The 16439-nt window shown below is 47.5% G+C and overlaps 2 protein-coding genes across 2 annotated transcripts; one reads left to right on the top strand and one right to left on the bottom strand.

Annotated features, from left to right (window-relative positions):
* Window positions 1-3630: 3630 nt before the first annotated feature.
* On the bottom strand, window positions 3631-7268 carry ATP5PB (ATP synthase peripheral stalk-membrane subunit b). The gene is made up of 7 exons (XM_027895208.1): window positions 7123-7268; window positions 6984-7029; window positions 6354-6499; window positions 5668-5831; window positions 5078-5203; window positions 4373-4552; window positions 3631-3785 (listed from the first exon to the last, which is right to left on the bottom strand). Exons 1-7 carry the CDS (start codon window positions 7148-7150, stop codon window positions 3714-3716), a joined length of 762 nt encoding a protein of 253 aa, XP_027751009.1. The 5' UTR covers window positions 7151-7268; the 3' UTR covers window positions 3631-3713.
* A 115-nt stretch (window positions 7269-7383) lies between these two features.
* Window positions 7384-11598, top strand: WDR77 (WD repeat domain 77). The gene is made up of 10 exons (XM_027895211.1): window positions 7384-7593; window positions 7713-7898; window positions 8287-8428; window positions 8520-8569; window positions 9231-9301; window positions 9674-9728; window positions 9995-10066; window positions 10157-10265; window positions 10718-10786; window positions 11117-11598. Exons 1-10 carry the CDS (start codon window positions 7413-7415, stop codon window positions 11274-11276), a joined length of 1095 nt encoding a protein of 364 aa, XP_027751012.1. The 5' UTR covers window positions 7384-7412; the 3' UTR covers window positions 11277-11598.
* The last annotated feature ends 4841 nt before the right edge of the window (window positions 11599-16439 follow it).

Genomic DNA, 16439 nt, shown 5'->3' with positions numbered 1-16439 from the left:
TGGGAAATTAATGTACACTACGCTGGTTTATCCCAGTGGTTAGTCTGGCTCAGGATCCTGGGTCAAGTCTCAAGTTTAGGGGCTTCCAAAGAATTAATGTCACAAAGGCAAACCGCAGAAATCCTTGCCTTTTAAAAAGATTTCTCCTAATCTGCCTAATCAGAGGTTTAGTTAAACCCTTGAAAAACATGGGGAGTATAGAATGGTCTTTCAGGTTTGTATTTTAACTCCTGCTGTCCAGGAACCTCCTCAATACATCCCTGTACTTCTACAAACACAGGCTGAAGCCTTGGATGCCCAAAGAAAGCCCTTTTCCTTAGTCAGAACTCCTGACTAACACTCCAGTCTCACAATCAGGTGACTCTTCTCCCTTCCACCCCCAAATTAATATTCACCACCCCGTCAAGAAGGTGAAATTTCTGTATCAAGGGTTAGAAATAGCAATTGTGACCTTTACCTGGGTGTTCCTGGCATATCCCTCGGGTGCTGCCTGGAAGGAAACTTGCTCTTGTAAATGTTGGTGGGATTTCTTGTAATCTAGGAAGGAGAGTGTTTGGAGAGGCTCAGTGGTGGGTGCCAGACACATAACTTGGAAAATCTGTCCCAGATCTGCCCTGCAAAGTGGGCAGTTCGGGGCTGCCAAGTCCCTGCCCACCTGTTGGAAGTGGCCAGGATGAAAGGGACTGAGAATTTAGTGTGGCCAGGGTTAGGATGAGAAAAACCCACAACCAACAAAAACTTCCCCAGCTCATCAGGGGTGGAGTTGATTCTCCCATGAAAACAGCCTTTGAGGGGCAGGAATGACCTGTTCATCAGTGCAGGAGCTGTTCAAGGCAGATACAAATTTCAAAGTAACTTTTGCAGTTCTCATCACTCTGTTGTTACTCCCTCGACTGTACCACTTACTTTTCCTGAAGAGGCAGATGATGGCAAAAACCAGGAGAGTCAGGAGGATGCCAGAGATGAAGGCCAGTGACATGTACAGTATTTCACGGCTGTTGATACACAGAAAATCCTGTCAGAATCCCCACTTTTAACAGAGGTGTTGGAACATCAGCAGTGCTCAAATTCACCAGACTTTGTGGAGTGTAACCCATTTATCCCAAGCAGGATGAGATTAGAAGGTGCATATCTGCCTTAAGCATCACTAGTGCACAGAGCAGGTAATTGCAATGAACTTTTTAAACTCCCAGGACATCAAATATACGACATTTAACCCCTCCCTTGCAGGAGGAGGCTGCAGTCTCAGGGGACCCTGGGTTTGGAGGCAGGAAATAAAGGTGGAGCATTTACCTCTCAAACCAGCATCTAACTTGTGAAGCTTCTAAATCAGTGTGGACAGTGGTGTGGATGGTGGTCGGGACAATGGTGGGGACGTAGAAGTGGGTAGTAGTGGTGGGAGAAGTGGGTGTAACTGGAACAAAAAATAAAATAAAATAAAATATAAGACTAGTTTTAAAACATATAAATTTGTCCAAACAATAAGAACTACCTTCAGGCACATGTCTGCCCAGGGCAGTGTTATTTTTTGTGTGTAAGACTTCTCTCTATCAGAGGGCTGAAAGTGGAACCACCAGACAGGAAAATGGAGTTGTTCAATCATTACTGTCTCAGGGCAGCCATGCAGTTCTTCCACACAACATCGGCTTAGGCAAGAACACTGCAGCTAAGAAAACTGCTTAAAAAATAAAATACCTGCTGATCTTGAGGGACTGCCTCCCATTCTCTCCAAGCGCTAATGGACAGGAGGAGAAGCTGAAAGGAGGGGAGGGGAAAAAAAAGTTGTATTTATGTACATATAGATGCAAGCAAAACAAACCTGTCACCCTCTTTTAACTCAAAGACCAGTTTTAATCCAGTTTTTAGGAATCTTATAAACTGGCACAAAGCCACACCAACCCAGCAGTTCCTCAGCATCAATCCTGCTCCCCAGTGTCTTGCTCCTGGCACACGTGGTCACTACGCCCTGATGGGCACGTCGCCTTCTTCCCCCAAAAATGGAGGATATTTAACAACTAAAAAGCACCCACAGGATTATTTTCACAAGAGTTAAATCCCAGTCCACTTTATGAACACTTCCATAATCAGCAGCTTTGAAAAGTTCCCCCCTTGATGTTTTCTTTCTCAAGTTAAATTCACTTTTCTCACCAAGGCAGGAATAGCAACTTCCTCCTCAGATTTGGGGGTGGAATCTTGAAGACAGGGCTACAAGGTAGGGATTCTTAAAGACAGTCTATTGTAAAATCACTACCCTGGTATTTCTTACCACATGGTTTGCAATATGCATGAAGTAAATAATGTGAAAATGCCATAACATGAAAATATCACATCATGAAAATACCACAATATGAAAATAAACACCCTGTTCTCTGCTGCTGCCACTTTTCCTACTGCACCCCGTTGTCGCCCACATTGCAGAGGAGTCAGACCACGAAGAGCTCCCAGTTTCCAACCCCAAAACTCACAGTTTGTGTTTGCAAGAACCTTAAAGGAACAAGAAATGATGCAGTCCCATCTTACCTCCCACCATGGAAGTGGTGGTGGAAAACTCCCGGAGGGTCAGCACACCGGTTTAACCACTTGGCTTTGTGCAAAGAACCAGTTAAAAGCTCCAGTGTCATTGAGATTGTGGGGTTACAAAAATGTGGAAGTTGAGCAACTTCGCTTTTCTTATTCAAATTATCACAGAACAGGAAACCACGCACCTGCATTTTCTGGAACTGTTGAGCTACAAAAAGTAAGGCAGATTAAGCTTAGGTTGGCTTAAAGTCAGGTTCTTACACCCGAAGAGCAACTTTTTTGTGCTGTTGGATTGAAAAGTGGAGAAAACTCACTTTTACCCCACTGAGAATCGCAGCAATTCATAAAGAAGTGGGTACTGGGCACACCCCACTCTGCTCACTGCAGCTCATGAACTAAATAAATCACTGCCCAGCACACACAGGATGAATTTATACAGGTCAGTGCTTTGCTTAGCTGGGATATTTGAGTTATAACAAAACCCTGCAGGGGAAATTTCCTATGGAAGGAAAATGGAAGAGATTTATTCTGTGTATTATCATAACAGACACTGAGTTATTTCTCTTGATGCACAAGGAAAAAAAACAAACCAACAGTTTTTTTTTTTCTTTTTCCTATGAATCCCACCCTCTGAACTCACTCATTTCCCTGTTTTAAACTGAAGTCATGTTTTCTGGTAGCTTATGACATATTTCCTGCCATGTCACTCTTTTCCCAGAACCAAAACACTTTCATCACTCCCTAAAGCTTTGTTATGTAAAAAAGGAATTTTTCAGCTCATTTTGAGAACAAGGACATTCATGGAGAGCTCCTCCCACTCCAGGACCAGGTCAGTGGCAGCACAAATCACTGATTTCAGAACACGTTTGCACCGACAGCAGGTATCTGCAGGTTGTTATCACACAGAATTCTAACCCAGAGATCAGTTTGAGCAGCAGAATTTGTCTCTGTGAAGTTGTGTATCTGATCTTTGCAAGTGTTCGTGACCAAACAAGGAATCCAAAACACACACTGTGGCTGCAACTAATCCTCCACTATAAGTGACCCATCCAGCGACTTCAAACACACCCAGGCAATGACTGTTGTTAGTGAAACACAGCAGAGGGGTTGGGTTTTTGTTTGTTTAATGACGTTTTAGGATCATACAGTTTCCACCAGTAAGCACTGAGACGTGTCAGTGGGCTCAGACGAGGTCACACTGTTGCATGTGCACCCTTGGACAGCGCCTTCAGGTCCAAGATGCACTTGGCAATGCTCTCCTTTTGCTGCAAGAGAGGGGAAAGCAGCTGTCAGAGGACATTTCAAGCAAATTAGATTTTGAGTGCGTTTTAGATAGTCCTTTTTCACACCCGTGAGTTACAGATTTAAAGGGATGTAGTAATAGCTCATGAAATCAGAGATTGCAGCCAAACAAGGAGCTGCATTAAAGCAGGAATGGAAGTCTTGGAATCCCAGAATGGTTTGAGTTCAGAGGGAGCTTAAAGCTCATCCAGTTCCACCCCTGCCATGGGCAGGGACACCTTCCACTAGCCCAGGTTGCTCCAAGCCCTGTCCAACCTGGCCTTAGACACTTCCAGGAATGGGGCAGCCACAGTTTCTCTGGGTAACAAAAGCACACAGTGCTGGGAAGGTTTTCTTTATTTTTGTTCTGTTTCTTTCCTTAAAAACAAGGGCATGCAGAGCCCACCTGCAGACCTTGATCTGCCATTGTCCTACACAGAGAACTTTATGAGCAAGTTCCCTGCCCTGGGAGCTGCACATCTCATCACAGCTCAGCTCTGAGCTGCAGCAACAAATGCTACACACGATTCTGGTTTAAATCACCATAAAGCAGATAAAAACCAGCAAGTACCTGTTGGGGTGTGATGCTCTGAACAACGTTCTTCTCCACCCACTGAATCATGTAATCCTGTTCCTTCTGCTTCTTTAGGGTCTGCATGGCCACTTGGTAGTCCAGCCTCTTCTTCACCTCGTTGTACACCATCATCAGCCTCTCCCGGTAGTTGGCTTCCAGCAGCATCGCGATGTTATTCTGCGCACACAAGTGAAGTCAGCAGGTTGATGTTTGGCAAGAACACAAAGCAGCAGCAGAACGTGTTCTGAAGCAAAAGTGACAGAATCACAGAATGGTCTGGCCTGGATTTGAACCTTAAAGATAATCCACTTCTACTCCCTGCCACGGGCAGGGACACCTTCCACTAGCCCAGGCTGCTCCAAGCCCTGTCCAACCTGGCCTTGGACACTTCCAGGGATGGGGCAGCCACAGCTTCTCTGGGCAACCTGTGCCAGGGCCTCACCAGCCTCTGAGTAAACAATTCCTTTGTAATCTCTAATCTAACCCTTCCCTTGGTCTGAAGCCATTCCCCCTTATCCTGTCACTATCTGCCCACACAAGAAGTCCCTCTCCCTCCTTTTGAGTCTCTGGGTCAGGTGGTGGAAGTGGCCTTGTGTGCAACACACAGACAGCAAATGGTCTGTAACTTGTTTTGGGGTACAGGAGGCTCCCCTGGGCAGGGCAGGCTGCAGGGGGGTGGGCAGCAGAGCTGGCACCACGTACCCTCTTTGCATCAAAGAGGTAAGAGCGGCCCTCGACCCGCCACTGCTCCTTCTTCTCCTCCTCAATGGCCGCCTGGAGAGTCTCGATGGCCTCGTTCTTCACAGCCAAAGCTTTGGCCATTTTCTCCTGCAAGAAGAAACAAGAAACACCCTTCAGAATCAAAGTCAGGCTCAAGGAAAACAATCTGCAATTAACTTCTGAAACAATCTGCAATTAACTTCTGGAACTGCCCTGTGCCAGGGCTGAGGTTCAAGGGTGGCAAAACAGAATTAGGGTTCACAATCACAGAAGCCCTGAATGGTTTGGGTTGAAAGGGACCTTAAAGCTCATCTCATTCCACCCCCTGCTGTGGGCAGGGACACCTTCCACTAGCCCAGGTTGCTCCAGGACCCGTCCAACCTGGCCTTGGACACTTCCAGGGATGGGACAGCCACAGCTTCTCTGGGCAGTCTGTGCCAGGGCCTCCCCACCCTCACATTTCTCCCAAACATCCACCCATCCCTGCCCTCTGCCAGCTTGAAGCCATTCATGCTTTAATAAAACCACTCCTTATTAACTACTACAAAGTCAGATTCTGGTTTCTTTGTTACCTCGTTAAGTTTGTCAGCAAAAGCTGCCACATCAGGCCCGAACCTCTTGATGCCATAAATGATGACTGCCAAGATACAGGCAGATGCCACTGTCTCGTGGTTAACCACATAGATTTCCTTGGAAAGCAGGTAAAGCACCAGGCCAGTTCCCAGCATGTAGGGCCCTAAAGAAAACAAAGCAGCGTTATTTGCACAAGCCATGAAGAAGCTCAATAAATTCAAACACCTGAGAGGGAGCCAGTTTAAGGCTTACAAGAAGATCAGGGAGTGTTCTCTTTTTCCAGGACAAAAAGCAGAGTTATAGATCCACCTAGGAATAGGTGCCAGGAGGAATCTCACCAGAAATGGAGGCAACTTGCACCTGGCACTGCTGCTTCTGCTCACTAAGAGCAACAGGGAAAAATCCCTGTTCAAGTGATTTGAGGACCATGAGGCAATTAAATCTTCCTACAAAATCAGGCTCGTGGCATTTTTCGCCTTTATTTTAAGTGTCTGACTTTAGAGCCAGGAGTGCAGCACTGGCTTGTCCTTCACAACCTGCACATGCAAAAAAAACTACTTTTCACTAATATTTTACCTTTTCAGCAGCCAGAACTGGTGGACAGAACTACATAACTGACAACAGTAAAAGTAATGCAGAAAAGTTAAAACCTGTATTAGTAAATAGTAAAACAGCCCATATTAACCTGTGACTCCTGTTTTAGGGTAGAGAAACTGGAAAAACTCCTCGGGAATCAAACCATGACGAACTTCTCCTCCTTTCTCAGGTAGGGGTGGCAAAGGAGCCAAACTCTGCTGAGTTGTGTGCAGTTGTCTTGTGGCGTGCAGCACACTATAAACAACAACAAATAGCTTCAATTACGGTTCTTATTAAAAAAACAGACACAAATAATAATCTCCAAAACCACCCTCAAATGAGGCTCAAACAGATTTCCAATTAAATAAGCATGTAACAGGTGAGGCACTGGAATAGATTCTCCAGAGAAGCTGTGGCTGCCCCATCCCTGCAAGTGTCCAAGGCCAGCTTGGACGGGGCTTGGAGCAACCTGGGCTAGTGGAAGGTGTCCCTGCCCGTGGCAGGGGGTGGAACGAGATGAGCTTTAAGATCCTTTCCCACCCAAGCCATTCTGTGATTCGATGAAGTTGCACCTCCTTCCAGGAAGTGGGTGGGGCTAAATAACCTCCAGAGGTTCCTTCCCACCGGCCCTACTTTGCACTCATGGAGCGTTAACAAGAAAAATGAAGACAAACCCCCGGAATAACGTTGTTTAAGCACAAATAGGGGCTGGCTTCCAAGAGGCTCCCACAGTACTCACCCCACGGCCACGGGCGGCGGCGGCAGCGCCCTCAGCGCGGCGGGGGCTGGGGGGACAAGAGGGCACAGAGCGCGTCAGGGCAGAGCCCGGCAAACACAGCACCAAACCCCCCGCGCCCGCCACCCCCCCGGCCACTCACCGGCGCGGAGCACGAGGCGGGAGAGCATGGCCGGAGCGGGCAAAGCAGCGGGAATCCCCGGGAAAAGCAGCGGGAGGAGCGGCGGGGACGCGACCCCTCGTCCCGGTGACCGCCCGGCCGCCTCAGCGCTGAGATGGCGGCGAAAGGGGAACTCTCGCGAGAGCTGCGCCGGGCGGCAGGGCGGGGAGGGGAGGGCGGGCGTTGCTCTCGCGAGAGGAGGCGGCGGCGGGAGACACGTGTGTGTGTGTGGAGGGGGGGGGGCGCCCGCCGGCCCCGCTGCCTCTCCCGCCATGGAGGAGCCGCCGCTCCCGCAGCTCCCGCAGCTCCCCGCGGCCCCCTCGGGGGACGCGGCGGCCCCGCCGCCCCCCGCAGACGGCGAGCCCTCGCCCGCAGCCGGCCCCGAGTGGAACATCCCGCCCAACGCGCCCGCCTGCATGGAGCGGCACCTGGAGCGCGTGCGGTACCGCGCAGGTAACGCGGGGGTTATAGAGGTGTATGGGGAGGCAGCGGAGTGAGGAGGGTCCGGGGTGTGTGCCGGGCGCTCTCCTCACGGCTCCGCTGGGGTGTCTCTCGTTGTGTCTCTCCCGCAGACGGGGCCCTGCTGCTCGGCGCCTCCGGGCTGAACGGGCGCTGCTGGGCCGGGTCGCTGTGGGTGTTCGCCGACCCCCGGCGCGCCCCCAGCGAGGGCTTCTGCACGGCCGGTGTGCAGACGGAGGCGGGGGTGGCCGACCTGTGCTGGCTGGCGGACAGGGGCATCCTAGTGGCCTCCGACTCCGGTAAGTAACGGGGATTCCACACCCCCCTCCCCCCCCCCCGAACCTTCTTCTCTGAGGTGTCACCTTCTCCTGCACGGAGGTGGGTGTGGGTGACCCTCTCCCCATGTCATAGGTGGGTGATCCCCTCCTTTGAGGTGAGTGATCACCTGTGCCTACCTTCACTGAGGTGACTTCCCCCTCCCATCCCCTTCACGGGGGTGGGGGTGTCCCCCCTTCCCCTCCTCTGAGGTGGGTGACATCCCCCTCCCTCCACTGAGTGGGGGTGTCCCCCCTTTCCCCTTCGCTGAGTTGGGTGTCACCCTCACTTGGACAAGGGTGGGTGATCCCCTCCCCTCTTCTGAGGCGAGGGTCTCTTTCGCTGAGGTGAGTGTCCCCCCCATCTCCCCAGGTGCCGTGGAGCTGTGGGAGCTGGAGGAGAACGAGACCCTCATCGTGAACAAGTTCTGTAAATACGAGCACGACGACATCACGACGTCGGTGTCGGTCCTGGCCGGCAGCACCCAGGCTGTCAGCGGGGGCAGGGATTTCTGGTGAGTGTCCCCAGCCTGGTGAGTGCCCCAAGCCTGGTGTCTGGTGCCCCAGAGCTGGTGCTGGATGCTGACTGCTGGCTTTTGTCCACAGCGTGAAGGTTTGGGACATCCCTGAGCAGACGGTGCTGCACTCCTACAGAGGTGAGTTCCAAACCACCCCATTGCACTGCTCCTCCTGGCCCCTCACCAGTGGTGAAGCAGGCTGAGCTTCCTCCTGCAGCATTAGAGTATTTTTTCTGCACTGAAGTCTTTCTTCTACTGAGCCATATTTGTTTTGGACAACAGCCCATTTGAGGTGCTGACCCCTGGAGATGTGGTGTCATCATCTCATCATTGAGATGATGACAGAATCATTGAATCACAAGATGGTTTGGGTTGGAAGGAACCTGAAAGATCATCTCATTCCAGCCCCTGCCATGGGCAGGAACATTTCCCACTATCCCAGGTTGCTCCAAGCCATGTCCAACCTGACCTTGGGGCAGCCACCATTGACCATTGCCCTGTCACTGTCTGTCCATAGAAAAACTCCCTCTCCATCTCTCCATTTTTTTTTCCAAGCCCCCTTCCATCACACTTTGTTTGATCTGTTCTAGAGAGTTTCCCTCAAGCTCAGGGACCTGTGGTTGGGTTGGGCAGCTCATCACTTTGGTGGGAAGCAGTTGGCTGTCGCTGAGTGGAAGTTACTGGGTGTCTGGGCATAAACTGTGCTTAGTTACACTGCTGTGCCTTCAGAGGTCCTTGGGAATACGCAGGGAAGTTGGATACAACCCCTGAGGCTCTTTATCCTTTTGTGCTTTGGTAGCTCACTCGGCGGCAGTGACATGTGTGGCTTCCTGTCCTGGTAAGGACACTGTGTTCCTGTCCTGTGCTGAGGTAAAGCTCACTCTGTTGTCTAAATCTGTCTGGTAAAAATGAGATATAATTTTAGTTATTTATAGTTTAATGCGCTTAAAAAGCACCTCTTGTGTTATTACAAGCTGCATACCTGGGTTATTGGAGCATTCCAGTTTGATAAGTTCATAATCAGCTTAGCAAGCTGATTCCTACAGGTCTGTATTGAATTTTGGGAGCTCCTAGTTCTGTCCTTGGTGTGATTGAAGGCTGCAGTTAATGGCAGCATCATTTTAACCCAAAAGGAAGAGAAGGGGGTGGTTTTGACTGGAGGTCAGCAGCAGTTCTGCAGTGAATGTGAGTTTATGCCACAAAGACATTGCAAAACCCTTTTTATTTCCTTTGGATTTGCAGGACAACAGAACTTTACTCTGGGACACCAGATGCCCTAAACCAGCTACCCGAATTGGTATGTCTCTGTACACAGTCACTGCTTGTACATGAGTTTGCGTTGGAAGAAAGAAATTATTTTATGCCTGACTTCTGTATCTAACTCCAAATCTAGTGATGTGATCCTAAAAAAGCCTGTTAAAACCTAAGGAGGTTTAACACTGTCACAGAAGTACAATAAGCTTAAAATACTTGTCTTATTGCTGTAGCAGTGCTAAATGAGATAGTACAAAGATATTCCTACTCTGACTCTTTCCACACTCATCCCAATTTCTTCCCTTGCAGTTTGCAGTGCCTGTAATTACCTCCCTACCTCAATCATGTGGCATCCACAGAAAAGTGACATCTTCGTTTTGGGTAAGAACCTTCACTTTCACCAGGCAGATCAAGCTCTTTTGTTTTCACAGCGACCGTTTTGCTAATAACTTCCCTCTCCCTCTCCTCAAGGTGATGAAAGTGGAACAGTTGCACTAGTAGACACAAAGAATCCTGACTCTGCCCTCAGTGCCACCGTGCACACCCGGAGCATCACGGGGTTTGCATTCTCTGCACACAGGTACAGTCTGATACACTGGTGTAGAAGTGACTGAATCCCCTGGAAAACCTTATTTTTGGGGTTAAAACGACAACAACAAAAAAGAGAGTACTACCAGTCTTTTTATCAAGATTGTAGCAAAGAATAGAGTAAACCAAACAACATCTCACTTATGACATGTGTGAATATCCGTGAGAACACTTCTGCAGTTTCAGAATTACTGACCCACTCGCTGTGGGGATTTTTCCTCTGCCACCTCTGATTAAAGAAGGATCATTTGCTTTCTGACTCTAATAAAATATTCTTAGTGTGGTGGCAACCTGCCAAACGGTGAAAACATTTCTGTAAGATTTTGTGCCTCTTAATTCACTGTACCTGGGTGAGGATCACTAAGAATCCTACTTTTCATAAGTTTGTCCCTAAAAATTTGTGTGTTTGATTCTTCTAACCATGATTTCATCTCTGTCCTCCAGTTCACCCTTACTGGCTTCAATCAGTGAAGACTGTTCAGTTGCTGTTCTTGACTCAGACCTCTCAGAGGTGTAAGTACAGGCAGAACATGTTCATTCCTGTGGCTGTCTTCTCAAATTAATTATTTATCTGTAGAATCACAGAGTGATTTGGGTTGGAAAGGACCTTAAAAATCCCCCATGGGCAGGGATACTTTCCATTATCCCAGGGTGCTCCAAGCCCTGTCCAACCTGACCTTGGACACTTCCAGGGGTGGCAAGTCCACAACCTCTCTGGGCAACCTGGAGGTGAAAATATTCCTAAATGAGGGAGCATCATCCCAGAAAACCTAGCAGTTAGGAATTGCACAAGCCCATCAACTCTCAGGGTTTCATGGCTAACGGAGTGTTGGTGTTTTCCAGGTTCAGAAACCGTTCTCATCGAGACTTTGTAAAAGGCTTGGCCTGGTCTCCTTCAGACGATGCCTTGCTCACTACAGTTGGATGGGATCATCAGGTTCTACATCACACTGTCCCCATACCAACTGGTGAAGCTTCTGGAGTCAACTGTGTAAAAGAATAGTTTTATAAACTCATGGTCCAAGGTCCTTCCTGGCATCACTTTGATTCTGCTGAAGTCGAAGGTGTGTGTGAACTGGAGCGGGGATGGTCTGTTGTCTGCCTTGAGGCTTGTGGCTAAGAAGGTTCCTGTAGTAATTTTGAATTAGGCCTAAGTTAGTTACAAAGCAAGCTTTGCCCTCTCCTCAGGAGTGCTTCTGTAATACCCAGAAAAAAAAAAAAAATTGGCTTCAGGTACAGAGGAGACTTGGAGAGATGGGGAATTAGGGGTAATGAAAAATAAACTTAAGTCAAAAAGGCTTGATTTCTCCCTCAGTTCTCCAAACCACCCATGGGTGTGAGAGCCTTGCCCTTGAGCAAAGTTCTTTGCTCTGAAAGTTAATTTTTCCAGTGGGATGGGAAGACATGTTCCAAATCAAAGACTAGAAGGGTTCCAGTGTTGTCCTTAATGCAGCACTTGGTTTAGAGCACTGGGCTTCAGTACCAGTGTGGCTCCTGTGGTGAGCACTGGTTGTGCACTGGTATCGACACCAGAGCTTGGTGTCAGGAGTCTTGTACATTGTAAAATGAGGCTCCCAGCTGTGGCCCTGTAATTAAACACCTTTGTCATGGTGCTGAAATCCTGGGACCTGTGATGCTCAGCACGTGCTTGGCCCCAGGGCCAGTTAAAGGGACTGAAAGCCAGAAGTGAGCAGTTGCTGTGCTGTTTGACACCGTATTTCATCTCCTCTGGGCTGAAGGTGACTTAAAGATAAGACCTGTGAACAAACGGTTTCTGTAAGGGAAAAACTGGACTAAGGACTTCAGTTGTCATTTGCTTGCTCCTGTAACAGACTGCTTAGTGATAAACCAGACTCCTCGTGCACTTGTGATGAGTGACTTCTGTGCCAGTGACTGAGGGGACACAGCATTCCCAGAATCCCCAAAACAGACGCCACATAACCCCTAGAGGTGTTTTTTTTGTCATGTATCACATCCATTTCTATAACTAAACTGTTTCCCTGGAACATATTTAACTGAAAAAAACCCTGTCATTGCTCTGCATGAATTGCTGCTGCTCTAGATATGGCTTGGTCTGGCCTAGTATCTCCTAGACAGAATTAAGCAAGTCCTGACTAATGAAACAAAAATACTGTTGAAATGAATGTTACCCACTGGTTCTTTAGCATGATAGCAACACTTAAATGTACACTGCTTCCAGTGTTTATTCCTGCATACACATAGGTTTAGTTGTGCAAAGCCCACACTTAATTTTTAGGCAGACTTAAGCTTTCCCAGGCTCTGGACTTTTGTCATAGTCTTTGTAAACCTCACTCGCTGCTTTTTTAATTCCCATGTCATGCAGGTGTTTACAGAGCAAACCTCCTGTTCTAGAGCAGTGTATGACAAGGAAAAGGTAAATGATGATAAAAACTGACACGTTTCCTCAAAGAATACCCTTGGAACCACAAAGTTCCCTGTCAGGGACCTCTGATGCTGTACTGAAACAGGACTTGTGCTGGTTCTGAAAAAGTTGTCTTGGAAGGTGGTTTTTAAATAAATCATAGTTTTCATTTGTAACTGGGTTTCAAGTTTCACCGGGCCAGTTCTGTAGCACTGAAGAGCCAGCTGAGAGTATTCTCACTGTTGAAGTTGTGGTTTCAGTCCCTGATATTAAAACTGTTCTTGAATAAATGATCATTGTATTCCTGTTTAATGCCAGGGTACTACAGTTCTTCAGCACTAGTTCAAGGCAGGCTCTGTGTCCTGCTGCTTTTCAGGAAGCTTTTCATCCCAAAACTCTACCTTGGGTTTCCACTGTGCACAGCTAAAAAAAGAAAAGTTTAAATGTCAAACATTCAGTCCCTCATGTTGCCACACATGAGCAAAACACAGCAAAAAAGAACCATGGTGGACGGTGAAGCCTATATGGACAGCAGGTCATTACTGATATATTAATTCTGGTTTTAGAAGGAAAGACTAAAGGATTGTAAATGCTTTTTAGCAGCTGGCAGATGTTTGTTGTGCCACAGGAGGGCAGCAGCTGCCCTTGACAAGGGGCGAGGCACCACCTCCCTAACTCTGCACGTTGCATTAAAGAGTATCTCCTTTTGGTTTTTTTACCACTTACATTTGGGTTTTTTTCACTATCATCATGAGAAAAGCAGAGAAGAGCAACAGTTCAAGAGTCCCTCACGTTGTGCAGCCTGGCTTGGAGCTGATGATTGTACAACTGCGAGCAAGGCTGGAGGAAACAGTCACAAGGACACGTAGGCAGCGTGGCACAAACACCAGCAATCCCACATCAATCCCTGTAGACTTTGCAGCTTTCTGCAGAGGAATTAGGGGGAATTCTCTGGGGTTTGTGGTTTGCTCAGCTGTCCCTGCACTCCCCACCTGCCAGGTTTGGGGATGCTCGTGTAAATACGTTGTGGCTCAAAGTAAAAGCTTCAGTGTACACATTGCACCCTTCATGGGGAGCCTGGCTCTGCAGCCAGGGCTGGATGAAAGAGAGGAGAATGCAAATAACTTTAATTTTGAGGAGTGGAGAGAAGAAGCCACACTCTGAGCAGACGAGCCTTTCTGTTGCTGCTTGCGTTGCTCACCGTGCTTTCAATTTTGGGCACAGCATTCCAGTTGGGACTTGTTACAAGTATGTGAGTTTCGTTCCTAATGAGAAGCTCAAACCCAAGAACTATTTATAGAAGCAGCACAAGCTCCTCTCTCTGCCAGCCTGCCCAACCAGCTGGATGTGAGTGACAGGGCTCTTGGGGCTTAGCTGCCCATTCATGCCTTGATTGGGCTTCTAAAAACACTGAATGGCCACAGGGTTTCTATCAGCTGCTCAGCAGAAATGGGACCAAGCCCTGGCTAAGCTGGAATTCAAACTGTTGCTGTTTTTCTGTCTTTTTAATCAGCCATGCAAAGATCTCAATCTTAGCAGCACACACACCACTTAAACAAAAAAAAAAAAGTCAGACCACACATGTGATAAAATAATACGTCCAGAAATATTTAATGCAAGAAGGTTGGTGTTCAGTGGCACTCATAAATAAGAGACTTTGTTCAACACTTTACAACTAAAGCTCTGTCATACTCCATTAGCAGGTACTTTTGGGGAAGAGGCAGCTGCAGGGGATAATTTCAGTGGTATCATGACTCGAATGACAGAACTGCATCAGAGAGGGTGGAAGTGAGAGTAATTCCACTGCCAGGCTTCAGGGTTGCTCTCAGCGCTGCTGTGAGGCAGCTTTGCTCCATTACTACCCCTTAATTTCGTTTCTTCATCTCCTATTGCTAAATTTACCCAGGGGAACCAGCTGGGGAGGAGCAGGGACAGAAACCAAAGCACAGTTTATCCACGTACCTGACAAAGTCACCCGCCCCAGGAAGGGGGAGCTCTTCCCCATCCCTGCAGTCCTCGCTCTTCTCCAGAGATTCCCCTTTGTCCCCAAGCGCTGTGGCTGCCAAGGGCTCTGACAGTGGCTCCTTTGTCACACACAAATGTCTTGCTGGTTACTGAAACACTAGAATGTGCTGAATGCATTCAGAAGAAGCAGGGATAGCCCAAAGTGTCTGAAGAACAGGAGAGTTCCACTGCTTAAAACATGTGTGCTAACCAGTTTTACAACTGGGAGCAGAGTCCAGCCTGAGTTAGTGACAGCTCAGTCCACGGTGCATTCCCAGAATGGGTGTTCTTGAGTGAATAATGGCTGTTTTATAAGGCTGGTTTACATTATCATGCTTCTAACAGTTAATTTATACAAATATGTCTGCTAGAAATGAGACACTCCACGCTCTGACATCATCTAACAACTCCATCTGAATTGCGTGTCTTGGGTTGAAATAGTAAATGTGACACTCAAAGCAGGTGCCACCACTGGAGTGTCACATTTTGCCCTAAAAACTTCAGGATATGCTCAAATTGAGAATTTATGAGGTGGAAAAGTGCACACACCCCACACTTCCTCAGACCTTTAGTGGGCGAAATCAATCTTGGAGGCCAAAATCTCCCAACAAGCCTTGAAACTTCAAACTGCTTTTGAGAACTAAGTTGCAGTTATACTGTTTTCAAAATAATAAGTTATCAGGAAGAAAAAAAACCCAAACAATTAAGTTGCAATATTATCAGAGAAATTTGTTTTCTTTAAACTGGTGAAACTTCATCCAGTACTAAAACATGAAGCCACTCAAGCGGGACCTCAGCTTTACTTCCACAGATCCGTAAGAATCCTCAAGATGCTCCTTTTGCATGGAGAAACTTCCATGTTTTTGGGGTGGGGGTTATTCCACTTGGCACACTTCAACATCCACATAGTTACTCCACAGTCACTTTTCTCCATAAACATTTTTTTCTTTTTAAACCAACACCCAGACATTTAAAGGCAGTTATTTCAATATTGGCTGCAGTGAGCGTTGGAAATCTTCCAAGTCACTGCGACTTACTGGCATAAAAATGCCCTTTGAATTAGCTATTAGACTGATTATGGTATTTGCATTTTCATTTTATTCACAGCAAAGCAAAGTTCAGAATACTTTGAAGCTGCTGCAGTATCTGAGAGGGCTGTTAAATTACTGGGTAAAACTGGAAATAAACAGAATGCCAATGGCATGACATGAATATCAAGGTAACTTTTGAGAATTCCACCATGAAGGAATATTTATCACTGAATGCAAGTTGAGTTGTAGAGCAAAATCTGCTTACAGGCACATGTACAGGTGTGTGTGCCAGGCAGGATAAGCTGGAGTGGAACTAATTTATAGCATTGAAAATAGAAAGTGCTTTCCATAAAAATAGACTAATGTCTCAAAGTGCTTTTAGTTTGTCAGTGATTAGAAAACATTCTCTACAAGTTTTTACAGTTATCTTACAGTGATTTTCAGCAAGTTTACCTACCAGGAAGAGTTTTTTTTTATTTCTAGTTTCAGGAAGCTGGCTGTTCAAAGCTGCTTTGGTCAGCTATTGTGAGACTGCACTGCTCGCTCTGGAGTAAAAAATACCCTTTTTAAGGCTTCTTGTGTCTCCCACCCGCTGCACAGCCACCAGCAGCTCCTTCAGAGGCACCAGCAGGAAGCAGGGACAGGCACATCCAGCACCTCTGGAAGCAGCGGGAGCCAGCTCCCTCAGGGATGGCACTGCAACTACCCTGCAGTCACACTGAAATCAGGTTGCTTAGTCCCCAAAGCA

Source organism: Empidonax traillii, unplaced genomic scaffold (assembly GCF_003031625.1).
Source record: "Empidonax traillii isolate 1590-97213 ecotype Southwest subspecies unplaced genomic scaffold, ASM303162v1 scaffold451:size1465578, whole genome shotgun sequence".
NCBI lineage: Eukaryota > Metazoa > Chordata > Aves > Passeriformes > Tyrannidae > Empidonax > Empidonax traillii.
Note: the sequence above shows the minus strand (reverse complement) of the source record. Positions and strands in the feature narration are given on the sequence as shown.